Consider the following 27,457-nt stretch of genomic DNA (forward strand, 5'->3'; position numbering starts at 1 on the left):
GCAAAGCCTTGTTGGACAGAACGGTCTTTCCAAGCCTTCTCAGTTAACTCAGGAGGCAGCAACCTCTGTCCACATCTGTGTGTTAACTGGGATGTAAGTTTATTTAGATTCTACTCAGTGACTGATTTCCATATTAAAAAACAGATTAAAAATGAGGCCTCAAGCCGGGCGGTGGTGGCGCACGCCTTTAATCCCAGCACCCGGGAGGCAGAGCCAGGCGGATCTCTGTGAGTTCGAGGCCAGCCTGGACTACCAAGTGAGTTCCAGGAAAGGCGTAAAGCTACACAAAGAAACCCTGTCTCGGAAAAAAAAAAAAAAAAAAAAATGAGGCCTCAAAAGCCTTGTTTTTAAAAAGCATCTTCAAATAACAGTCAACAAGGATCCGTAGGCACAGAGTCTACTTCCATCTGCCTCAAATATTAATGTAAATCCAAAACCTAACCAGTTTTAGAACTCTTTTCAATCACAATATTCAGCCACATAACCATATCCTCAAAACATGTTCAACTCAACATACATGAACTAAGTAGGTTCAGAATTAGGGAGACTATGTATCAGTTTGATAAAAAGTGGTTTTTGTGGTATCCATACTAAATCTTAAGTAAAAGAGAACATATACTACCAACTACTGTCAAGGGTCCTGTGAGCTGCATGGTATTAAAAATCTTATCGCCGGGCGGTGGTGGCGCACGCCTTTAATCCCAGCACTCGGGAGGCAGAGCCAGGCGGATCTCTGTGAGTTCGAGGCCAGCCTGGGCTACCAAGTGAGTTCCAGGAAAGGCGCAAAGCTACACAGAGAAACCCTGTCTCGAAAAACCAAAAAAAAAAAAAAAAAAAAAAAAAAAAAAAAAAATCTTATCAAAAAATAGTTTTTGCCACCTTAAAATTATTGGGTAATGTAGTTTTGTTTGCTTATTTGTTCTCTGAGATAAGGCCCTCACTATGTAGGAGAAACTTGCTATGTAGACTGGCTGGCTACAAAATTGTTTAATCCTCCTGTTTCTGCCTCCTGACCACTGGGATTATAGGTTCACATTATCATGCATAGCTTATGAGTTTTTTATATTATTATATAAATACAGCAAATATGAAAGAAATGGCTAAAACAATTACAGTTCATAGAAAGAATGCAACACTGTTATATAAACTATGAAGACTAATTTATCTTCTACTACTGTCTGTGTCTGTGTTTGTGTGTGTGTGTGGGTGTGTGTGTGTGTGTGTGTGTGTGTGTGAGAGAGAGAGAGAGAGAGAGAGAGAGAGAGAGAGAATGTTGAAAAGCTAAATAAAATTTACAGTTAATAGAAAGTTATAAAGTAAGCAGAAAAGGGACTGGGGAGATTGCTCAGTACTGAAGGGCGCATACTGCTCTTGCAGAGGGCCTGAGATTTCTAGTCCCAGCACTAGACCTATCTACATCAAGCAGCTTGCAACCACTTCTAACTACAGCTCCAGGGAATTCAAAAGCCTCCCTGGCCTCTAGTGCACCTGCACTTATGTGGACATACTCCCTGACATGTACCCCTGCCCCTCCACAATTAAAAATAAATATAAAAATATCATGGATATGCAGACAAGGCTCAGGAAAGCAGACACCAACCAGAGTCAAACCTTAATGAGTTTATAATATCAAAATTCAGTGACTGTTACAGTACTATCTACTTGGTACATAATTATTTGAAAATATCTGTTCTCCATTTATTATTTGCCTATTGAAATAATTTTATATACACCCATTATTAATCTGTAAATATACTGAGTAGTATATCATCAGATTGTTCCTGCTCATTAAAGCTATTGTAAAGTTTGCAGGTAAGAGTAACAGGTGTTATCCTTGCTATGAGAGGAGTATGCCAAAACCCAGACTTTACCCTAAATGTGTCTATGCTATATTCCTTAAGAGTATTCAAAATCAGCAGGCTAACACTTCGCCTAAAAGTCAGGACAGCAAATCAACACCCTTGATGAAAGGTGAACATCGCAGACCAGAGAAACAAGTAGACAGTGCTGCCTAAAGAATAGTCAAAGTAATGTTGAAATGTGCAAGCTGAGCTTTCTTAATTAGATGACTATCCGTTAAATGAGAGTTCAAAAGCGAAAAAAATAATTTCAAAACAGTCTATTCAAAGGAAAATGGCAGGTTGGAAACAATTATCATTCAGAAAGGCAGAAGGCGGCTGGAGAGATGGCTCAGAACACTGGCTGCTCTTCCAAGAGACCTGGTTTCTACTCTCAGGACTCACATGATGGCTCACAACTCACTGAACTCCAGGTCCAGGGCATACAATGCCTTCTTCTGCCCTCTGAGAGCACTGCATGCACAGGATGCATAGACATACGCACTTGTCTCAGAAATAATGCTTGCTCCCAAAGACGCCCCTGGCATCGAGCTGGCCCTAGATGACCTTAAATAAAATTATTACCAGGCTGTTTCCAAATCAAATCAGCTTTGAAATAAACTGGGTGGAAAAATTACCTAAACTTAGCTTCTCAGATGCTACAGTCCAGAGAGATGCAGCCATATGACGTCTATATTACCCACAATAAATGCTACCAAGGAGTCTGTAATGATTTTATGTCTGGCAACCATTTTATCTTCAATGTTTGAGTGGATTATAAAACCCTTAGTTTTCAGATGACCTTTTAAACTGTCAACTATTTATTTAAACATGGCAGCTCTATCATCATTCCCTGAACAGTGGTGAAAGGATTTTCCTAAGGAGTCAGTTCCCTTCTTGGTCTTTAGCAACAATCTAGAAATTCTGGCCTCCTATCATTCTAAAACATTAAAAACATGTCTTCTTATGACATTCTGGTCTACTCGCTATACGTCTGCACATCTGTAGTGACTATGAGTATCATTCGCTACTTCAGCAATTTGGGAGGAATTTCAAATTTAAAGATCCCAGCTGTATGGGCCAGCAAGACGGCTCAATGAGTAATGCACTTGTCATGCAAGCCTGAGAACCTAAGTTAATCCCCCAAACCCACAACCAAAGGAGAACCAACTCAAACACTGGTCTTCCGATCTCCATACACAAGCCCAGTAAAAAGGGCGTACACACACACACACACACACACACACACACACACACACACACACACTGAAAATAGATATTTTTTTTCCAAACAATATATTCTAATCACACTTTCCCCTCCCCCAGCTCCCCAAATCCACACACTTTCATTCTCTCTTTCATTAGAAAACGAACAGGCACCTAAAACAAAACACATAAAATAAAATAGAAGAAAAAGAAGCAAACCAGAATAGGACAAAACAAACAAACAAAGAGAAAAAAAAGAGCCAAAATAAAAAGCGCTGGAAACACAGAGGTGCAGGGACACAAACATTTGCACACCAAAATTAAGTTTGTTTTGTGCTGACTACCCACTGCTGGGCATGGGACTTGTCCTTAAGTGGGATTGTATACCCAGTGAGACTATTGGAGAAAACTAATTTTTCCTTTATGAGCAGTTATTGACTGACGATAGCTTCTGGGTTAGGGATGGAAGGAAGGAAGGAAGGAAGGAAGGAAGGGGGGAGGGAAGGGGGGAAGGAAGGAAGGAGGGAAGGGGGGAAGGAAGGGGGGAGGGAAGGGAGGAGGGAAGGAAGGAAGGAAGGAAGGAAGGAAAGGAGGGAGGGAGGGAGGGAGGGAGGGAGGGAGGAAGGGAGGAAGGAAGGAAAGAAAATCCCAGTCCTCTGCTGTGGGATGTTCTGTATGGCAAATGTGTTGCTCTGATTGGTTAATAAATAAATCACTGATTGGCCAGTGGCCAGGCAGGAAGTATAGGCGGGACAAGGAGGAGAATAAAGCTGGGAAGTGGAAGGCTGAGTCAGAGAGACACTGCCAGCCGCCATGATGACAGACAGCATGTGAAGATGCCGGTAAGCCACGAGCCATGTGGCAAGGTATAGATTAATGGAAATGGATTAATTTAAGCTGTAAGAACAGTTAGCAAGAAGCCTGCCACGGCCATACAGTTTGTAACCAATATAAGTCTCTGTGTTTACTTGGTTGGGTCTGAGCGGCTGTGGGACTGGCAAGTGAGAGAGATTTGTCCTGACTGTGGGCCAGGCGGGAAAACTCTAGCTACAGTCCTCTGCTAGTTCTGTATCGTAAGTGGCAACTGCCTCAGTTTGCTTTCTATAGCTGTTATAAACCCCATAACCAAATCTGACTTGGGAAGGGAAGGGTTCACTACATTTTACAACTCTCAGGTATAGTCCATCATTGCAGGATATAAAGGCAGAAACTCAAGCAGGAACCTGGAGGCAGGAGCTGATCGACTGTGGAGAATGCTGCTTACTGACTTGCTTCCCATAGCTTGCTCAGCTTTCTCATACAACCCTAGACTACCCACCCAGTGGCTAAGCCCTTGCAGCTGTTTCTCAATTGAGATTCCTTCTTCCAAAATGACTCTAGCTTGTGTCAAGGTGACAAAATACTAACCAGCACACCAACACTGAAAACTAACAATGCTTTATCAATTTACATTCTAATTATATCAAGACTTGTTGGGGGAGGGGGATAGGCAGACAACTAACTAAAAATGAAAACGTTCCCTTACCATTAGCTGCTGTTGGATATTCATAAGTTTAAAAATATGTCCAGTACAACTGTCTCCATGGGATTCACGATGTGATTCAGATTCAGAAGTCAACGTATAGACGTCCAATTCTCGATGGTGCCTCACCGAACAGTCTCCGTAAGGGATTTCATAGGATAAACTGCTCCAGGAATCTGGTTCACCAGCATTTTCCCTGCAAGTAAGCAATCTCCGGTTAACACACAAATTCTACTACCAGGCACTGATTTCACATTCTAAGATGATGTAATATTTCTGATCAATCTCTGAGCCTTCAGAGCAGAAAATGGGTCTATGTGGCCCCAATGATTCAAGCATATGACAAGTATCTCTATCCTCTTTTCCTCTTTGCAAGAGAGCAGAAATCGTTTAGGAAAATTTCCTAAGGATGTTCTTTTGATCACGACAGGGAAATCTGGAATCTTTAAATAGTTAATATCATGCTACTAATCAAATAATGAACTATAAGGACGATGGCTTCAACCTGATCTTCAATAGTAGCAAGGCCTATTAAGACTGGATTATAAAGAGGCTACACTATATGCTAACAAACTTCAGTTCCATTAGGAAGGGAAGAACCAGTCACCCCAACCCCTTAAGATACTCCTTTGAATCACTAGGTAGATGAGACACCTTCAAAATTCTTGTATCAACTACATAGGGGAAAACTACAACGTTATATATACTATTCTCTTCAACACACTTAGAAAACCCCATTTTAAATGAAGCTCTGCTTCTACAAAATTCAGCTGGTTATGTGGCTCAGTGGTAGAACACCTGGGCTTGATTGTTCTGTAAGATCCTGGGTTTGATCCCCAGCACCAAACAAATAAAACAACAAAAAAAAACATAAAAATAAAACTCGACATTGCTAAATTATATTATGAATATATGTGGTATACAAATAAAGCTGATTTGAGTACAGACATGAACAACTTCTGGCCTAAGACTAAAAACATGAAACTATCTTTCTGACAAATGTAGGAAACATCAGATGTAATAAGGAAGGAAGGTTTACTTGAAAACATTTTAAAACCAGTGAACACAAAAAGGAGTAACAAGTTCTCTCTCATCAATGTTTTGCTAGTGTATCCACTGGGTTTGTTCAAGGCAGGTGGCTTTCTTCTATAAAGGTCACACACAGCACTTGTAACTTTACCTCTGCTCATAAAGTCACCCATGTCTGTGTCTACTTGCAATGCATCAGGTACACTGGTTTTATGCTGAAGGGATTTGTGAGTTTAAAACAAACAGGGATGCCGCACACAGTGTATCACACAATTTGATATTCTCACTGAATATATTTTGGCACACACTTCAAGTTAAGGAGCTTCTTCTGTTTTCAGCTGTACTTCTTGGCCACTCTAATCTGCACTGTGTCTTTTCTGTTAATCAGATACAATGTATACAATGCAGAGTTGAGATTTCTGGACTCAAATCCAAGCACTGAATTTCTTGGCTATATAATGTCATAAAGTGTCTTAATTTCTCTGGATCTTAGCTCTATAATCTGTACACAGGGATATGACAGTTCAAACATTAGTTCAAGAAATGGATAAAGTGAACATGAAGGGCTTAACACAGGGAAGGTGCAAGCTTGTGTTGCCTGTTACTGCCCACTCCTGCTTTACTAAGGTCCACCCATACATTCTACCATTCTCAAAGCATAGACCTTCTTTATACGGAGTCAGCACATTTTTCATTTTAAAGTCACTTTCTTTGTTCAGTCTACTTCCCATTTGCAGCGTAACTACTCAGCACTGTCTTGAGTAGAAGCCTTTCCTGTATCTACCATTAGTGATTAAGTTGTTCCTAAGCTGTAACTTCTGCCTAGTTATTACCTAAAGTCTACATTGGAAACTGTACACAAAGATTTTATTGTAACTAAACCAAGTCTGGCAGAACACAAAAGCATACCTACAAATACACTAGAGAGATTCTGTTTCTCTCAGTTGGTGAGTTCGGATGCCCTGGTTAAGACCTTTTTAAAAGTGAGTGAAATGGAGACCTGTAGATGAAGGAACTAAAATAGTACAGAAAGGTCTACAGAGATCTCTACCACTTCCTCTACCTCCCCTTTTTAGATCATGGTGAGAAAACTACCACCATGATGAAAGCAAAGTATTTTATTACTAACTTGCATTTATGCAGTATAGACATCATTTCATTACATTAGACAGTATTAAGTGTCTTAAATTGTCACATTTAAGCAGATCCTGAAACAGATTTCAAACTTTTAATCTTACTGTCAAAGGTAATTTATACTGTTTTCAAACATTCTTGCGAGTCCCAAATTGTGTGTGGTTTCTAGCATGGCTCCAGAAAACCCTCCTCAGAGCTCAGCAAGACCATGTGGTCTAATGACTCATCTGTAACCTCACCTGAGGACAAAGTACATGTATCTTTTAAATACCCTGTTTCCACTGTTCTACACAACCCCAGCACACATTACAGGTGCCCGGGTATTTGTTGGTATTCTACCTCTGAGAAACAAAGTAGAAATATCTTCTATTTTCCTCAAGATGTTTACAATGGTTTCACACTGATTCTGGGGATGGACAGAAAACCCAAAGAAAAAATGACCCAATGCATTAAGTAGTCATAGTTTAAAAACCACAAGTAGAATAAGAAACCCGCAGGCCATAATAATCCACTGGGAGAAGATTACGTACAAGATGACTATTGGGTTGTTGATAAAAAAAAATGATAATCAACTGCAATAGATCCAGTGTCTATTAATGCAGTTTACAAGCCCCTCCCCATTATTCTTGGATTACAATGCAGCACCAGGCTGGCCCAGAACTCATAATCCTCCCGCTCTGGCTTATGCAATGCTAAGATTATAGCCATGCGCCATCACAAAATGACGAATTTTGATAAACACACTATTTTATGAGAGAATGCTCTTATTCGTAAAGTGAGACAAAAGTATGGTGACATCTGTGACTTAGTGTCAATGAGTTTGATAAAAATATTTCTATACCTGTAGATATGCAAAGATAAAACGACTACAGCAAAAAGTTAGCAAATGGAGAATTTAGATGAATAATACACAGAAGTTCACTGTATTATTGTTCTATCTTTCCTATAGGTTAAAAAATATCAACACAAAAAGTTAAATTACCAAGCAATTTAAAGCATGCAAAGGTGGTATTAATTCTTTTATTTTTCTGTGATTTTTATTTATTTAAGGAAGGGGAGAAATACTATTTCTAGGGAAAAAAATAGGTACTTCTAAGATGCAGTGATCTTGATAAATACTTCAAGTGTATTATTTAATCTTCATACCAGCACTTGCACACAGCTATTTAGGGTGAGGAAATTGAGGCTCAAGTATTCATTCATTTACTCAAGGTACAATCCATATACACTAGCAATGATTAACCTGTGGGGAAGATCAAACTTTACAGGAACAACTCAGGCTACAAGTTTACCTCTTTGAGCATACAATTTGACATTAAAAATGGTAACAATTCCTTTATAAAGTTGTGGCAATTGCAAAGTTTATAAGTTAATAAATTAAGAACATCTGGCATACAGCTGAAGTCAGTAATAATTAACACCCTCCCTACTCAGCGCATTGCCAATAAGTAAGGGAATAATACATCTGAATACAAGTCAGGCTGGCTCCAAAGCCTGCACTCTCCCATTGCATATAATGGTGCTTTTGGTAGAAATGACTGATTTTTTGTAGGAATGCCACAGAAGGAAGTTATAAAGGGTCATTCCAAGGCAGAAGGAGGCAAAATGTCTTTGGGGGAAAATTCTCTTGCTGAGTCAAAACAATGTCCACTCCAGGTAGAACACTTTCCAACACACAAACATTCTATGATTTAAAAAAATTTTTTTTCTCAACTCCATCTGCCAAATTCCTCAACAGCCCAGCAAGCACTGGTGACATTCTAATGAAATGTAACAGAAATGGGCAACCCAGATTCTCAGAACCTAGAGGTTCCGAAATGAGCACCGTCTACTCCAGTTCAGCTAAGAAGGAAGGCTGTGATGCCGGAAGGTGTCATACCCATGTCGTTCACAAGCTGACCCACCGCTACGCGCCTGACCGTAAAGGAGGAAAGCACTCTATTTGCTGTATCAGTTCACCTTAAACTTATCTGTGTTGAACTGAGGCTTCCCTAGAGGGTAAGCCACAGGGCAGTTAGAGGACCATGCAAAGTGTTGATGTTTGAGTAAAATTTCATTTATATAGTATCTGGTCTAGGATGAACGACTTGGATTCTATATATGAGAGATTTTTCAAGTGTTATAAAAAAAAGAAAGCCTGCGAGGATGGTGGATGGGGGGTGCCAGAAAAGTGGGAGAAATGGGAAGTGGATGGGGAAATCACTAAAATATGCTTTATTGAAACGTGTTTTAATTACACCTAGATCGTTATATGGAGTTTATTTTGAAAATACTTTTAAAATCAAAAGAAATGGGAACAGTAGCTTTCTTAGTGAGTTAACTTAAAAATTAAAGACATATAAAGAGAAAGATGAGCACATATAAATATAAACACACACACAAAGTAGTAATAAAATATTAGTTTCTATTTCCTTCCAGAAAGGAGAGATGGAAAGAGGAGGAGCAGGGACATACAGGATACACACTACCATTTCCTCTTACTGCTAACACTTATTAGTTGCTTAACAAATATCAGATATTAAACTATGTACACGTATCCTCCCATTTATTCTCTCAGCTATTCATGAAGATGATTACTACCCCAATTTGCAGAAGAGAACGCTGAAGCTGTAAGTGAAAAGCAACTGACTAACTTGACCTCCAATCAGTAAGCAGCTGAGCCCACACCTGGCTCCATCTTTGGTAGATGATATCATTGTACTGCACTGTCATCCCTCACAGTGAAGGGCGGGCACCTAAAAATCATTTTAAGAGAACGTCAGCACTGCTGACCAAAATCAAACTGTAGGCTAGAGGAATACTTATAAAAATGACCTGAAGCTTGAGATTTAAAACAATTTCAAAATGACAAATCTAAACATGAATTTGTTAACGTCTCTGTACTGAACATTAAAATTACCTGATTCATAAACATCCATGTAAAGACTCTACAATTCTGTAAGCAATTTGTTAATTAAATCAGTGACTTTAAATTACAATAAAGTTATGATTCTGTAAACTACTTTTTCCACTTGAAAAAGAAAATTCTGCTTATTAGTCTGATAGGATGCTCAACTTTCAGTCAGGAGGTTCACTTGCCAATATATCAGGTTACTGAAATTCAAGACAAAGACCCATAAACAAACCGATAAGCTTCTAGGGACCTAATACATCGTTAGAAAGCCCACTTAAGTTTTTCAGAATTTATTACTGAAATGTAGTCACCTCATCCAACAATTAGACCAATAAGTTGGGTCACAATAAAGAAACAATCTGTTTTTCATAAACTAGTGTGACTTTTTTTTAAAAAAAATTATTTATTTATTATGTATACAGTGTTATGCCCCCATGGCTGCTCTTCCAAATGTCTGGAGATCAATTCCCAGCAACTAGTGTGACTTTTCTCTCTCCTAATCTGCTACTTTTGCAGCAACATGGAACATTATTCTTCCCTAATAACAACACTGTACAATAAATTAAGTGAAAAGGAAGAAAATTTCTCTATGATTAAAGAACCACAGCCTTTTCTTCCCAATTTATTATAAAGTAAAAACCCTAAAAATAAATTATTTGGGAAATGAAATTTAAAAAGATACTGGGAAGTGGTTACTAGCAAGACAAAGAAAAAAACCAACATCAGCTAGAGACTGATAGGAAAAGGTTTCATTACTCCATCAAAGGGATGCTTTACATAGGCCTGGGCAAAGCTAAAAATTTACCTGACTAGGATTCAGGATATTTTAAAAGTCCAGTTCACAATTGGTTATTATTAGTGATTATGATAATGATTATATCAAAAGCATCCAAAGATCAACTTTAATAGCCATGTTACTAAGGGCTTCTATAATTTACTGAGATAATTGATTCCCTTGAACCAAATATGAAATGCTGGGAGCAAATTATAGTTCACAATAAACAAAATGCAACTGTAAAGGATTATCTAATCTCAACAACAACAACAAAAACCACATTTAATCTTCCAAGTGAAAATACCAATATTCTGTATATAGATGAAACATAAATAAACTAAGGTTTCACAGAACTACAGTGCAAGAGCAAAGCCTATTTATTTATTTCCAGCAAAGTATTTGCTCAGTTTGGTAGCTTTTGTAGATTAGATTATATGTAAAGCTAAACACAAATGTTTTAGATTACATTTTAAAATGATACAATGAGGTGCTGTGAATGTGCAAATTTTAATGTTTTCACAAGCATATGTGCCCTAAAAGAAAATGTATTTACCAATGTTCCAGAGTATATTCATAGAAAATGCTGACTTGCTCTTATGTGAGCCATAAAATGCAAATACAAATCTTATGAAATAGGAGGGGGCTGGGTTAACACAGGAAGCTATTGTCATTCCTCAGTACTTGAAAATGCATTAATATGAGTATTTGTTTCTGATGTTCATACTGGTCTTTTCCATTATGAATAAATTCCCAAAATCTTGTTGAAAAGATAACACCAAAGAGCATGCCATTTTATTATATATAAATGCACTATGCCTGAAGCCTTCCTCTTCTTTGTACTGCTTTCAAATTCAAACCTTAAGATACCTCAAAATATTAATTTCTGGACATTTAAAGAATAAATTATATATTTTCTCCAACATTAAACAAATATTCAGTATTTATTATGAGTCTAAATACTAGTTATACATTAGTGAAGAATTAAGAGATACAAGGATCCTACTGAAACACAGCTTCTTTTACTGAGGGATACAATTTGAATTCCTCATGGAATTCATCAGGAAAAGCTCTCAGAGGCGACAATGAAAATTGACTTTAATGATAAAGATTCAGCAAGTAGAGTTAATGGAATTTCAAGCAACCAGCACAGAATGCATAAAGGACCCAAGGTAGTAATGAGCTGGCTGGTGAGGCCAGGGCCAGTGTAGCTGGGCAGAGAAAGCAATGGGAATGGGGAAACTGTTTATGAAATGTGGTCTGAGAGTTGTGTGTGAGAGCAGTGTGAGTCCTGATGGGAACTAGGACTTTATTCTTGGTGGTGGTAACAAAACATTTAGAAGGTATACAAAAGAAGAAAATCCAAAGGATGACTTTAACAAACAATATTAGCTGCTTAGGAAGAAACCAGACATCATTAGCCTTAATCTTTAGACCTCTGGGGCTAGTATCACTGCATTTGCATTTTGCATGTAAGGAAATTTAGATTTGAGGGGTAATTTGCCTCCAGAACCCCCAGCTAATAAAATCAAAAGGTCAGAAATTGTACATAGACTCAATTCTAAAACCGTGTGCCTCTTTTTTACTTTCCAACATTACCTACCTCTGTAGTAGCTTCAAATTATAGCAACATCCAAACTGCACAAAAATTTGATATAATATGTAACAGAATTCAATCAGGCATATTAGGTATTTATTTTCATAGATTTTACAGGATGCACAATACATTTTTAAATTGTAGAATAATATAGATTAGAAGTCATTCTCTAGAGATAGGGTTATAGCATCCAAATTGAGAGTCTATAACTGGCAATAAACCTAAGAGTTTACATATGCAGTTCAACAAAATTCAATATGCCTATAGTAGACTTCAACTAATTCTGAATAACCTAGCTACACAACAATCAGTAATTTATCTCTCTACCTGCTCACCTTGCAACTTCAAAAAAAAAATCAGGCTTAATGCTAACATACACGAAAAGCTTCAACAAATTAACTGCAAAGAAAACACTTTTCTAGACTTAGTAACACTAGTCATTCAGGGGGAGTCCAAAGCTACTTTTTGCTCAATTATAACAAAAACCTAGGGAAAAACTTTAGTGAAGACTAAATATAATAATACATCAGTTTGAAAGTTGTTACTTACACTTGTCTGCTCAAGCACCATGAATATCTCAAGCCCATCCTATTTGGTACTATCACTTTAAGAAAAGACAAAAACACTCAGGCCAGCCCTCGCAAATGGGGTGTTCTGCCCTGAGCCTACTTTGGACAAGGAACTGCAACATCTGGTTCCTTATTTGAGAGCTACTGCAATATTTTTCATGAAGCCACATCACTGTAACATTGCCAAACCTCAACGGTGTTTACAAAATCAACCACAACTCCACTGAAATGGAGCTGAAAAGTCTAAGTTCCAGAAGAAAAGCAAGTAGACCAAGGCGAAACGAGTTACTCTGCTCAAAACGGAGCTATCGTAGCTATCGTCTTAGCTAGGTATTGTCAGGTAAATACCCACATATATGCAGATTCACTAGGAGTTTTACTGGCTTTCCTCCTCTCTGTTTTTTGAGGGGTGGAGGTACGGAATGTATTGGTCCATTTTCAGTACTATAATGAAATACTGGATAGGTATAAATAAAAGAGGTTTATTAGTTAGTTAGTTCAGAGGCTAAAAGTTAAAGTAAAAGCATTGGTTCTGGGAAGACTCTCCTTGGCTGTGTCACCTCATGGTGGAGGGCACAGAATTCCAGAGCATGTACGGAAGCCGGGGTCATACTAGACAAAAGTCAAAGAATGACGTGGGGTCAGGCTTAGGCTTTTATAACTAGGTCTGGTTATAAGAACTGCCTTCGTCTCTTCCCAGTGTGGTCCTCTCAGACTTTAGGGCTGTCCAGAGTGCCTCACCTTCGATGAACACTGCACTGAGGATCAATATATGAGCCCGAAACCCTATCCAAACTACAGCAGGAGACAGAATTGTTACCCTCCCCTAAAAAACCAGCACAGGAGAAGAACAAGGGAAAAGAAAAGCCAAGAAGACACATAATTTAGCAAGCCCTATCTATCATCAGTACCGTGTTGTAAACATTTTCTTCTTAAATAATTAGGAAAAGAAAAAAACTTACAGAGGAGTAATTAGAACATAATTAGAAAAAGACAGCCTTAGTTTGGCTTCCTTACTCCAATAGAACCACTTGTGTGATCTTGGGACTATAGTTTCTCTGCACTTCAATTTTCTCATCTATAAGGACAAAACACTAAGTGCATTTTGAGGACAAATGAACAAGAACACCAAGCGTTAGTTAGCCCAGTGTTTGTATGCCTCACACTACAAAGCAAACTGTGGTATATCACAGGGACTGGTAGAATTCCAAAGGACAAAATCAGAAGGAGGTTGCTGAGTGCTATCAGATGATGATGACATAATAATACAGGTGAGCACAGAGATCTTCTTATGGTGGCTGTCAGGCAATGCCCCTCATACCACCTACCATTATTAATGACCCTCCTTCCAAATCCAAAGGGGTAGGGGACTTTTACTGTTTCAAGAGACAGTGTCCCAGTTTCAGGGTAAGCATAACCAAGAAACAGTAAGAAAGTCGATGATTAAGAAAGGCAGTATCATATTCAAAGTTAAAATATTCCCAAGGAACCTTCTTTCCTAATTCCTCAGATAAAAGTCATGTGAGGTTTCTAACTTTACAAACATACTTTTAGCCCTAAAACACTTATGACTTACAGATTCCCCCTCCTCAATTTTTTTTTTTTGGTTTTTCGAGACAGGGTTTCTCTGTGTAGCTTTGCGCCTTTTCCTGGAACTCACTTGGTAGCCCAGGCTGGCCTCGAACTCACAGAGATCCGCCTGGCTCTGCCTCCCGAGTGCTGGGATTGAAGGCGTGCGCCACCACCGCCCGGCACCCCCCCCTCCTCAATTTTATACAAGAGGAATCACAGACCTATGAAACTAAATCCAAGTCCAGTTTTGCCATTTGGAACAAGAAATGTCTGTCTGTCTACTGAAAGTTTATGTGGTCAGTGATCAAATGAATGCAGAGGTTACATCATCCTACCAGTGAAGCTGCTCTTCTGATACTGGAAATAAGCATTCTCCAAAATGTAAAGTAAAACCTTCTTATATGCTTTTTAATACAGAAGTCCTACCGGCTACAGTATAAAACATACATTTACTGTGACAGTAAAATGCTACAACAATCAGTGACTATAAAAACTGTTGTCATTAACTGCAGAACTACTACTAATTTTCATATAGACAAGACAACTAGTTTTAGGGTATCAGTATGGAGAAAATGTACTAGTATTAGATAACTTAGGAAGAACATTTTATCTTTCTTCAGCCAAATGTTTATAAAAATTGAAAGGTATAAGCAGGAACTACAAACATCAGATCTTTATAAACTTCTAAAAACAGCATTTATTAATGTTTCAGAAGATTACGAATACTGGGGAAAAGGCTTAAAGGGTAACGTGATTGTTATGTAAGCATGAACAAATGTGTTCAGCTCTCCAGCACCAACATAAAAAGCCAGAGGTGGGGGCCTAGGCCAGTAACTGCGGAGCTGAGGGGTCTGGATCAGGTGGATCCTAGAACCTCACCGGTGAGCCGATCTAGCCACCTGGGCATTCCTGGCTCACTGAGAGACTGTCTCAAAAAGTAGGGTTGAGAGCAATAAAGAAGGATACCAGGAACCAGGGTCAGACCTCTAAGTGCTTACACAGGCATGTACACTAACATAGACCAATGGATATACAAATACAACAAATAAGTTATATAAATGAAATTAAGATAAAAATGAAAAACTATAAAAATTTCTAAATTATAGCTACCTCATCCTATTTAAGCCATTTGCCTTTTAATAGAAAGTTCTGCTTATAAGTTATTCATGTTTTATAGAGAAAATTAAAAACAGAAAAACAATACTGCCATCTCCAAATATTATATACAAAAATGTTAACTAGAGTAAATTACCCTCAATCCACGAATAAAACACGAGGAAAATGTGTCTGGAAAAAAGTTAGGCATCTAATTCATTAATTTCACTAACTAATATCAAAACAAAACTTTAATAAAAGTATTTAAAGAATACAAATCCTTTTCTGTGCCTGCAGACACTAAATATTTAAACAAAACATTGTCAAAATGATTGTTATATAATGACAGCCAATTTAGGCAGTGAAGGAGTTTTGCAACTGGCTTAATTAAAAATGTTAATACAAATGCTTTCAAGAAAACATGCCATTAAAAACTTTCCTGACTTGATTGTTTCTAATCCAACTAATTATAGTTATTATTGATGTGACATGAAAAAGTACATACAAGTTAAATAACTGAAGGGCAATCTAATGCATGATAATACGAAGAAGTCCTTCCACTATAAAAACAAGCTGTCAAAAGTGCAATTACCAAACTGTAATAAATGAATAGGATTATATATATATATATATATATTTAAATCACACAACTTCATTCCATGCTAATAATACTCAATTTGGACCAAATATTTTTTGCAAAATGGTTATTCAATACAACTATCTTTAATACATATTTTATTAGCACATATTATTTATATTAATTTATAAAGTAGGTGTTCTAACTGATCCTTCATTTTCTGATCTGTACCTACTAAACGTCATAGTCCAAGCCAAATCACAGGCTGCTGCCACAGAGAATGCTAGTGTAGATGATGCTCTGTTATTCCACAAATATGAGCAACTCTTAGCCTAAACATTACATGGCAATAGAGAATGAACACCGGCTCCAGCCACTTAATATCATACAGCAGAGAGGAAAGATTTAAATAAAAGATGCTAGGGAAGGCCTTATGATTGCAACTAATACCTTTTTGTTTTTTTGAGACAGGATTTCTCTGTGTAACATTCCTGGTTGTCCTGGAACTCACTTGGAAGACCAGGCTGGCCTCAAACTCACTGAGATCCGCCTGCCTCTTCCTCCCAAGTGCTGGGATTAAAGGCATGTGTCACCACTGCCCGGCCCCAACTAACTTCTAATACCCACTTATCTTTTATAGAACGTTTAAAGCAATGTTAAAACTCAGCTTTTGGAGTTGTACAAATCCCTGCTCTATCCATTTTGCTATCAGTTTCTTTGTGAAATGGAGAGAATGTCCTCACCCTCCACAGGTTGTAGAGAATAAGTATTTCTTAAAAATGTCTAGTACAAATACAGTATATAGTAATTGGAATCATTGTTGAATAAAGCTCATCATTTTCAGAAAAGATACACACTTTGCAATTTTCCAGCACACTGCCAACTAAAAACCTGACATTGCTAGTAAGTATGCCCCTCCCACCCCAAGGTCAGGCTTGTGAATATAGCCTTGGGCAAGCTACTTAAGATACTGCAGGGACTACACCTCATATTTGCTGAGATATTTGAAGTGAGAAGCCATTAAAAGCTCCAAAACAGCACTGTGTACAAGACAAGGTGGCTACTTGCATTTGATAAATATTAGTGTCCTCCCCATCTCCAACCAGTTCTACAATTTCATCTTTACAAAACACAAGACTCAGATCACATTCTGAGTAAGGAATCAGGAGTAACAAGCAAGAATGATGGTAGTCAGGCTGATCCTTCTCTCTGGCCATTATTTTAGAGCTAAGTTTATGCATCTATTCTATCCTTCCACCACCTCTTAAGCAAAAGCAAAGGCTCCAAACTTGTTTTGTAATAGATAAGCTATTGGGATCCATTTATCAAGTCCTTAAGAGGACCCCAAAAAGGCAATCACAGTGTTGACAGAACATCTTACACAATAGTTCTTCATTCTATTGTGAGATGTGTACACATAGCTATTCAAAATGCCTGACTGGACTCAGGTTTCAAGGTTAAGTGTCTTAAAAGTAGGACTCAAAAACTTATAAGCACAAACCCTCTGAGAAGGACTAATACTGCCTACTATGATAGTCCGTGACTGAGTACTTGCTACTTATAAGGCTCTGGGTCTGTGTCCTGCACCTTTACAAATGTCATCAGGAGACTTCAGGCTATGTTTAATTGTTACTTTACGGGTCTGTGTCTGTGGGTAAAGCACTTCATTTCCTTCACCTCAGTTTCCACAACTATAGAGTAGAGACAATAGTATTTATTCTACCCACTCATCAGGCTTTTGAGACTCAAAAAGAAAGACAATAGCATGGGTGTAACCAATCATACTTTAAAAATCCTAATGAGCCCTCTAACTGTAACGTTATTACAGTGAGGATCTTGTGTTCTGCATACAGAGGCCAGGGCTACATGGAAAGTAGACGACCCTTCTGTAGTTAAGCACTGTTTCATCCTGCATCCCAGTAGTCTCCCTGAATGTCTTCTCTCTGTCACAGTTCTACAGAGAAGAATGTTGGCCTTGTACTTCCACTGCTGTCTGTGTTAAAGCACTTTCTATGTATCCTTCAATAGTTGTTTTAGTTCTGTGTGCATCCAGTTTTCATCCACAAATCACAAATAACATTTTCTTCAGAAAGGTCACTGTAAGGCTAAAATAATATCTGCAATGTACAAACTATGGATTCTAGTGAAATTCAGGCATTCAACAAATAACTATTTGTTGAACCAATACTAAAAATCAGATAAAGCTTATGAAGATAAATACTTGTAGACTGGCTCTTACTGGCAACTGAAATACCTCAGCACTTTATGTCAACACTCTTTAGAGCTGACAATCTTAAAAGAAATTCTTTTCTTCTAAAGACACGTACGCCCTTTTAAAACCAACCTGTGACACTGCCTCAAGAAGGGCGGCTTCCCACTCAAAAGTGGCTGCTGTGCAATTTTCCCCACTTCTCTACTAATTTTAACTTCCAGAAAACCATGACATATATTACAAAAAAGAATTCCCAGCAGACCAATCAAACAAATTGGAGTTGTACAGCTTAGTGGCCTTCACATTACTGATGCTGTTACACACCAGTTTACGAAACTTTCAAATGGATCACCATGTAGTTTAGCAAAGCACCTGCACAAATTTCATCTGGTTCAAACCACATCGTGACTGAAGCAGAACAGCGACAGAGGTGGAGGGGGGGGAGGAGGAGGAGGAGGAGGAGGAGGAGGAGGAGGAGGAGGAGGAAGATGATGATTGATACAAATGTCCTTGACAGTGACTCTGGTGACTGCAAGCTAGTGAGGTAGAGCCACTGTGTTCTAGATCCAGGGCCTCACTCTAAAGCCAAACCCAGAGGAGTTGAAAGGGAAGATGCCCAAGGATGTGATCTCCTCAGTACAGAACCTCTCATCTATGTGGTCCTGAGATGGGTCACTCCAATATTATAAAGAAACTGGATAGCATATGAAGATTGGGGAAGAGGGGTCATATGTGAATGAACGATATGAAAAACTTGGCTATACGTTTTCTTATCTGCAAATGAATTATCCCAGAAAGGTGTAAAACTCAAGGCTAGAGAGATGGCTCAGAGACTGAGAGCACGTGTTGCTCTTCCAGAGCGCCCAGGTTCATTCCCACGACCCACATGGTGACTCGGAACCATTCATAACCCCAGTTCCAGAAGATCTGATGCCGTCTTTTTGACTCCATGGGAATCAAGTATGCATGTAGTTAGTGCACATAGATACATACAAGCTAAACATTAATACACATAAAATAATCTTTAAAAAACAATTCAAAAAAATTTAAAGGTATAAAACTGATTGAACATAAAAATTCTTTGTTAGGAATGAGTTGGGCTACGAGAACTGAACTAAAATGTGAAATTATTTGAAAGTACAAAAAGATATCATATAGTCATAGCGTGCCCTTAGGCCTGTATGAATAATTATAAATCATGTCACCTACTTCATCAATTGTTCATTGTAAGGGAATTATGTTTGGAATGGTACTGTCTTGGTGGTCATTTCTGTTTACATCTTTACTTTCCTCCAAATGTATTTGTGAAGAATCCTTTACCATTCATTTTCCTGTTGCTGTGGAAAAATAGGCTGAAAATAGCAACTTAAGGGTTTATAAAAAGCTCCAATCCATCTTGGCAGGGAAGTAAAGGAAGCAGAAACATGAAATGGCTGGTCATACTGCACTCACAAGCAGGAAACAGAGCTCTGTTCCTCCACTTATACAGCCCGGGACCCCAACCAGGGAATGGTTCCACCAACAGTAGGCAGTTCATCCTACCTCAATAAAGCGTCAAGATAATCTCCCCTAGACTGTCAAGTTGACAATTACACTAACCATCACAGACTAGGATGTAAATAGCGACTTAGCTGTTTGGATTTTTTTTTTTAAGTACATAATCCTTCCTCAATCTGGTCCTAATTTTTAAAAAAGGTGATTTTGAAAGTGGCAGGCCTTGGCTGAGAGACGTTTCAGTAAAGTGCTTGTTGTGCAAGCAAGAAATCTGAGTTCCTATTCCTAGCACCCACATAAAAAGACAGGCATGATGGGCTCAGGTCTGTTACCCTAATGCTGGGGGTGGAGACGGGAGGATCGGGATGCTGCCCAGCCAGTCTAGCAAGGAACAAAAATAAAAATAAATAAATAAATAAGAACAACAACAACAAAACACACACACACACACACACACACACACACACACACACACACACACACACATCCCAAAACAAAACAACAAAAAAACAAAAAATGAAAACAAACCAAGCTCTAGTTTCAGGACACAAAACAAAAATCTTTCAGGTGGAGCACTAGAGGAAGTCACCATGTGCTGGCCTCTGCCCTCCCCTGGTAAGCATGCTACATAAATACACAAAAGAGCTGAGACCTGAGCTTAGCAAAAGGTACATGCTGATCATTCCTAAGGCCCTGGGCTCAATTCCCAGGACCGCAAAAGGAATGATGGAGGGAGAAGGAGACAGGGTGAACCAGGTCTGTGTGGAAGAAAATTAACATGTGAGGGGAAGACAGTCATATCCAATGTCTACAGCAATGTGCAGTCGGTAATTCCTAAACTTCAAAAAAACTTTCATGAGTCTTCTAAAACAAACCCTTTACTCAGTAACACCCACAAGCTCACCTGTATTCTCTACAGATACTGTCAAGTCTAGTCCTCAGATTCTTTCTTCGTAAGGATCCCACCAACAGAAAGCAATGAGCAACCTGTTAGGAGATCTGTCACCTCTTTCAGGCTCACTACCTTCTTACCACACATCAGTTAATTTGCCCGTTTCCTCTCTAACAAATAATAACCCATCCTACGCACACACATTTTGTTTACATGTTTTGTTTATTCATCTGTTGATCAACTTTTAGGTTACATTTACCTTTAAATGTCATTTGGACCTTTTGAAAACTGGCAAAAAAATAAAAAAATAAAAATTAAAAAAAAGCCAATCTGCATATTTATGGTGCATAATGTGACTATTTCAACAGATGTATACAGTGTAAAAACTATTTAAATCAATCCACTTAACATATTCGCCACCTTACCTACTACATTTTTTTATGATGAGAATATTTAAATTTTAGAAATCTTAAAAAAATTATTATTCTGATAAACAGTACATAACACAACCGAATCATTTTTGTTTTTGAGCCAAGGTCTCTCTCTACATAGCCCTGGCTGTCCTAGAACTTACTATGTAGATCAGGCTGGCCTTGAACTCACAGAGATCTGCTGGCCTCTGTCTCCCAAGTGCTGGGATTAAAGGTGTGCCCCACCACCCCTGGCTCACAGCTGAATCTTAAGGATATTGTGTGATGTAAAAGGAACCAGATGCAGAAGCACAGACACTCTATGTTCTGCGCAGGTGAGGTCCCTAGAATGGAGACTCTTGGAGAAGAGAAGTAGAACAGAGGTTGCCAAGGAATGGGGAAAGAGTGGGACAGAGTTAGTGCTACATGTGCACAGGGTTTCTGGGTGAATTCATGGTAGGTTCTAGAAATGGACAGTAGTGATGGGCAGATAACAACGAGTTATATAATTAAAACTAACCAAAGAGTACATTTTAGAGTATGTGTGTGTCCCCACAACAGAGACAGAGAAAATGGTGATCTCTCCTGACCCACCATCATTGCTGTATTCTAGCATAGCCTGCTGGTATTCAACCAAGACTAAGAGAACTACAAGAATGGCATCTATACCTACTTTTTTAATTGCCAGATGTGACTCAGCATGTTTCCTTGGCTTTGAAACAGTGACTACCCAGAGGAATTCATGCTAAGGGAAAGAGACCTGCAATAAGGTGGTCACACTCTTACCCAAGTCCTCTACTTCCATTTCTCAGGCTGATTTTTCCCTCACCACTCTCCCTTTAAAAGGAAGCATTGGTAACTTTTACTTATCTGTAAATAACAGAGGTTGTATTTTGAAGTAAGCAAAAACTCTCCAAGAATAAATATATTCTAACTTTCTTAAAGTCATGCTGCAATAACAGTCTTGTGACACCCTGGTCCAAACATTTAATAATGAAGCTGTTGCAATCATTTTATTTCCCCATTTGGATGGCAGTCCGTAACAAACTTGGCTTCCCAGCAAACACTCAGCTGTAATATCAAATCTGGAGGAACTGCATTTGAAAATCATAACAGTTATTCTGAGTTAATTGTTTTAATTTTTAGAACAACACCTCCCTCCCTGAAACCATGAGGCAAATAACAGAATGAAACTACCCACCGGCCAGACGGCAAGTATGAAGGAACATAATAGACCACATTCTGGTACAGCCATAGGAGAGCTCAGGTATCTAAAGCTCATCCAAGATGAAGGGTGCCCCTCCTTCCACTACTGTATCATAGCACCCACTCAAGGCTGTCTGCAAAGACCTTTCTGCCTGGCTTGATGGGGAAAGTTATAAGCTTGGCAGATAAAGGAAAAAAAGAAAGAAAGAAAGAAAACAACACTGTTTATACAACTGTAAGCTGCTTTAAATCCTAAGCCCTCTTCCTGGTCCTTCCAGACTACCTTGTACACATGCAACTAACAATGACATGAAATGCAACTAAATTAAATCTAACTCAAGCAAAGCAAAATATCTGAGAATTTGGAAATACTGCCTCAGTTTACAAGGATCCCTCATACTAAAGAACAGGGAATCAACACAGTTTGGTTCATGTAATATGACAGAAAAATGATGATCATAAAACTAGTAAAAATATATTAAGCAAGAAAATATTCCAGTGAAAAAGCAATGGCTACTCTATTTACTCCTTCATTTATAAAAGGGGGAAAACCTTTCAATGTTTTGACTACTAGTCTTCCTCCAGAGGAGTCTTTAAAAAACACGAACTGAATTCAAAGACAAACAGGATTTCCTACTGCATATTTCCACAGCAATGCAATGGCTTTGATCTGCTACTCGCAAGAAACCACTGCTCCTAACTTTAGTCAAAGAACTGTAGTCAAACCAAAATTCAACTTGTTACCGTTGTTTATATACAATTATAACAACTAACTGTTAATTTCTAATTACCCCCTCATGTCTTGAAGACATACCAAGAAAAAAAAAAGTATGACACAGCAAAACTGTTTCTTCCTCTACTCAATCACATAAACTATACACTAGTAACGTTACGCTGCCTCCACAGACAAGATTTCATTCTGAGATTTCTATAAAATACAGGCAGTAAGAAACAGTGAAAACAGACAAGAGAAAAACAGACAAGAGAAAGAAAAATGGTAACGTGACTCACACTGGTCTCTCAACAATGAAGCAGTTAGCAGGAGCAAGCTTACAGAGGGACCTCCGTGGCAGGCGGGCAGGTGAGGTACAGAGCCAGTGGGCTGTACTACTAGGAAGTATGGGGTGGGGCTAGTGACAGGAGGGAAATGGGAATGAACACTTACTCAGTCAGAAGCTGGTGGAGCTTATGATAACCTCGTTCCAATGCCAGGCTTACAGGCGTTGCCCCTTCCTTGTTGTGGATGCTGAGAGCTCCACGGCCACCTGGCTTCTGTAACAGGAACCATGTCAACCGCAACAGTCCCAGCCGCACAGCAAAATGCATCAATGTTTCCCGGGGGCCACCATCTGTAAATGGGGAAAAATGTAAAAATAAGAACATATAACAATAACCACCAACACAGACCAAAGAAACCACAACAACAGAAAAAGACAAGGTAGATTTTATTGCTTCCAAGTATCTAAGGTCTTGAAGGTAAACAATAACACACAAGCAAACAACTTTATTCCAGGTAAAATCCCTTTCAAGTAAAGACAACAGAGCCAGAAAAAAAAAATTATGATGCAAAATCTTCAATAGGAGACAAATACCCACACGAGAGAACCAAGTCATTTCTGTACTTTTTCAGAGAGGCTGATAAAGGTGACTATATTATGTTCCTTCCATTAAAATAACAACAATAACCAAAGTAAATGCAGCTCCTTCCATATGACAGGGATCTAAGAAGAACAGTTGTCAGGACTTAGATGGGTATATCCAGAAGGGTATAATTACTTTTTAAAGAGCGCTCAGACAGGAGTTGGCTAGTTAAACACTAAAAACAGGTTAGACTTGTTAAGAACACATAGGTCTTCAGTCCCTCACACTAAGGGCATATCAAATTGCTGGCACTACCAGCTTTGTGTTTGCCTAATGAGAAAATGAAATGAATCTTCAGGTCCAGTGAGACGAACTGTAAGACTACACTAATGACTTCACCATGGGCTTGGCTTTATTTCACTGGAAATGAAGGATCCTTTTTGGCGTCCTGGGTCACTAAGAAAGCGGGTAGGATGAGAAAGGGCTTCAGATCAGGCAAAAGTGGGTTCGAGCCCGGCCTTAAGCATCCGTGTGACTAGGCATGGTTCGCTTGCCTCTCTGAGCTTTACTTTCACATCCCTGGAGCAAGACACCATCACTTCTCAGAGCTGTTGTAGCAGAGAGGGGCAGATGAAATACTAGACTAACAGCTGGCTGTAGGGTTCTCGTTAATTCCAGTTCTCCTCCCTTTCCCTGCTTCCGGCCCTGTTCTTGGGCTTCAAATTACATGCTCACTTCACTAGCAGCATTTTTCCTAGCTCATCCTCTGGTGCTGGGCTGTGAAGACAGGCGCTAGGGCCGAGGCAGAGCCACTGCCTGTGGCTCCACGGGTGACACCCATTACTCAGATCCAGCAGCTGTGTTTCCTTTCCTCCTGTAGGCTCGGCTTTCATCTCTTATTCTTCATGGCTTCTGGGTCTCAACTTCTCTACTTGGCATCCTCAGACTTCTTGGACGGACCCCAGCGTTTTCCTGTGCTCTGAAATCTTCATATGGTTCTATATATGAGTGTCACAACAGGAATGAACACATCTTTGAAGATGTGACTTTACAATGAACTGCAGTGCTTCTTATAAACCATTTTTAAAGGATTTTTGTTTCTTTTGGGCTGGGGGTTTTGCACGTGAGTGAAGTGCCTCAGAGAAGAGGGAGTTGAATCCTCTGGAACTGGAGTTACAGGCCAACTGTGAACCGTTTGACTTGAGTGCTGGGAACTGAACTCAGGTCCTTTGCAAAAGTGGTATGAGCACTTAATCACTGAGAGACCTCTCCAGTCCCAACTGTACTGTTTCCTAAGGTGTCATAAGGTCATAGGTGTCACTTGTATCACCTTATGACCAACACAATTTCATTAAAAGCAGATTGATCTTCTTAATACATGGGATCAATTCAGGACTTGCAATGAGTTCAAGCAGGGACAGAGACTGAAAAGAAAGCAATGCCTCAGGGACTGGGAAAACAGCTCTGGAGCAGAATGCTGAGATACACAGGGCTAGGATTTGATACTCAGTGCTCTAAGAACTGAACCCCAATCCCTAAAAAGCCCACAGAAAATCATGTCCTTGAAGAAATAATTGTTTCCAAGCATACATTTTAAAAACACACTTTCTGCAGAAGTGGCAAGGCCAGGGGAAAAGGCAGAAACAATGCTCACCAAGGATTAAACACACCTGACTTGTGCTTTATGCCACTCACAACGCTCTGACAACCTTATCAAAATACCAAAGAACTAAGCACTTACGGACCAGGAAATATGTGGGTATTTTTTCAGAGCTGGTTAATTCCAGTCTTATCAGGCAACATCTCCTCAAAGTGGCTCTCTTTCCAGCCTCCACTCTTTCTAGTACCTTTGCTCTGAGTCACCAGAAGGTGAGTTACCATAAGGCCAAGCACCTCAAGTCTTATGTCATCCCCACTTTTCAATCCCACCCCTCATCTTCTATTACGATTTCGAATACATATAAACTAAAAGATTCCACAATTACCAGATACTCAACTACTTAAGTCCTGCAATAAATGTTCCCCCATCAATGTATGTACTTTATCAACTATCTTTCCTTCCAGATTTCATCAATCCATCTTACTGTTCACACATTTCAAAGGAAGTTGAAGACATCAGACTAACTTGATGGGTACCACCAACTATAATTCAATACATGTTGTAAGTTTAAATGACTAAGATATAGGAAAATACAAGTGATACAGTATAATTTTTTTTCTCACTATGTAGCTCTGGCTGTCCTAGAACTCATTTTGTAGACCAGGCTGGCCTCGAACTCAGAGATCTGCCTGCCTCTGCTTCCCAAGTGCTGGGATTAAAAGCATGGGCCATCACACCTGACACACTTGATACTTGTGTTAAGTCAAACTGCCATCAAAATATAGGACATTATGCACATCACACAACGTTCCTTTATGCCATTTTCCATTTAAAACTTCATTATTAGAGACAACCACTGCTTGGAAGTTTGCATGGTTTCTACCTATGCAAAAAGTCCATATAAATGAAGTGATACGGCAAACACTCTTGTATGAGGCTACTTCCATCCTTTCTGAGATTCTCCACATAGCTGCCATGTGGAATTCCATCAGATTGACTAAAAACCACCTATTCTTTTTCAAAGTCTACTGGCTCTTCACAGGAGTCACGCGAATTAGGTTCAAAAAAGAGGAGGCAAAGATGAAAGGGGGGAAAAGATTAAAATACTAATGGAGTTTCATCCAGGCTGTTTTGTAAAAATAGCGTAAGAGCTCTCACCTTAACCTCTACCTCCCAGATTGCTTCTCTCCCTTTCATTTCAAGTTTAACTGCAGAGTACCGATAATTCACAATCAATTTTCACTGGCTATGGTTCCTCAACCCATGATTCTTGGTCTTCTTCCTCTATATTTCAGGAGTTACTAAATTTTTGTGGGTGTAGGTTGGAGGTGTTCATGGGCCTGGTGGCCAAGAGCTCCCAGGATCTGCTCATCTCCAACCCCCAGCACTGGTTAGAAATGTGAGCCACCACACTTGGCTTTCTACTTGGTGCTGGGATCCAAACTCGGATTGTCATGCTTGGGCAGCAAGGTCTTAACCCCAAGCCACTCCCTCAGCTCTCAACTTCTTGTTTTTAGGCTGCTAGCTAGATTTCCTACAGTGTTATTTGGGTCCTTTATCACAATAGAATTTAATTCTATCAAGGGAATCAGACTGTTCTTACAGTATTTCCAACAATTTCTCCTCATCTTTGCCCTACTGAATGTCTCTCTTTTAGGTACATTTCGCAGGACCCATGTTGGTTATGTACCTTTTGACCACTGTGTTCATGATTTCTCCCAAAGTCGTGATCAAAACACCTGCCAAAACAACTAAGGGAGGGCGTTATCTTGGCTCTTGGTACCAGAAATTTATCCAGTCATAGCAGGGGAAACATGGCAGTGCGAGAAGGTAGCCAAAGTTTGTTCACATGGTAGCACATAGGGCATCAGTTAGACTAGGGCTGGAAGCAGGAGCAGGTGTCACCTCCAAAGACCAGCCCCTAGTGACCTCTTCCAAGAGCCAGTTCCAACTGAAAGGCTCTAGAATCTTAAAAACAGCATTCAAAAATGTAGGATCGTTCTAGGTTCAAACCGTAACAACCATACTTAAATGCGAAGGTCTATCACGGAGTGGCTAAACCAGAGAGGGGGAGCAGAGAGGTCTGTAAACTCCAACTGCCATCTGCTTTCATGCTGACACACTTTCACACAGCTCCCCAGACCTGTAGGAAAGCTGCTGTACCCAGAAGGCTTTCATTCAACCACAAGGGGTCTGTTGGAAGACTTTAATCTTTTTCAAGTTACATTTCCTGAATAAACGGCTATTAGAGTCTCTGG

General features: G+C 39.2%; 1 protein-coding gene across 8 annotated transcripts in view; it reads right to left on the reverse strand.

Moving 5' to 3' along the window:
- Nucleotides 1–27,457, reverse strand: part of Akap13 (A-kinase anchoring protein 13) — a 301,501-nt gene that overhangs the window by 148,711 nt on the left and 125,333 nt on the right. For all 8 annotated transcript variants that reach the window (XM_052761654.1, XM_052761652.1, XM_052761653.1 and 5 more), the window contains exons 5-6: nucleotides 23,184–23,367; nucleotides 4,570–4,762 (exon numbers count right to left, since the gene is read on the reverse strand). In XM_052761654.1, coding sequence (XP_052617614.1) covers nucleotides 4,570–4,762; nucleotides 23,184–23,367 — 377 coding nt within the window. The remainder of the gene's footprint in view (nucleotides 1–4,569; nucleotides 4,763–23,183; nucleotides 23,368–27,457) is intronic.

The sequence above is a fragment of the Peromyscus californicus genome, unplaced genomic scaffold (assembly GCF_007827085.1).
Source record: "Peromyscus californicus insignis strain IS unplaced genomic scaffold, ASM782708v3 Scaffold_4__1_contigs__length_199733344, whole genome shotgun sequence".
NCBI classification, from domain to species: Eukaryota; Metazoa; Chordata; class Mammalia; order Rodentia; family Cricetidae; genus Peromyscus; species Peromyscus californicus.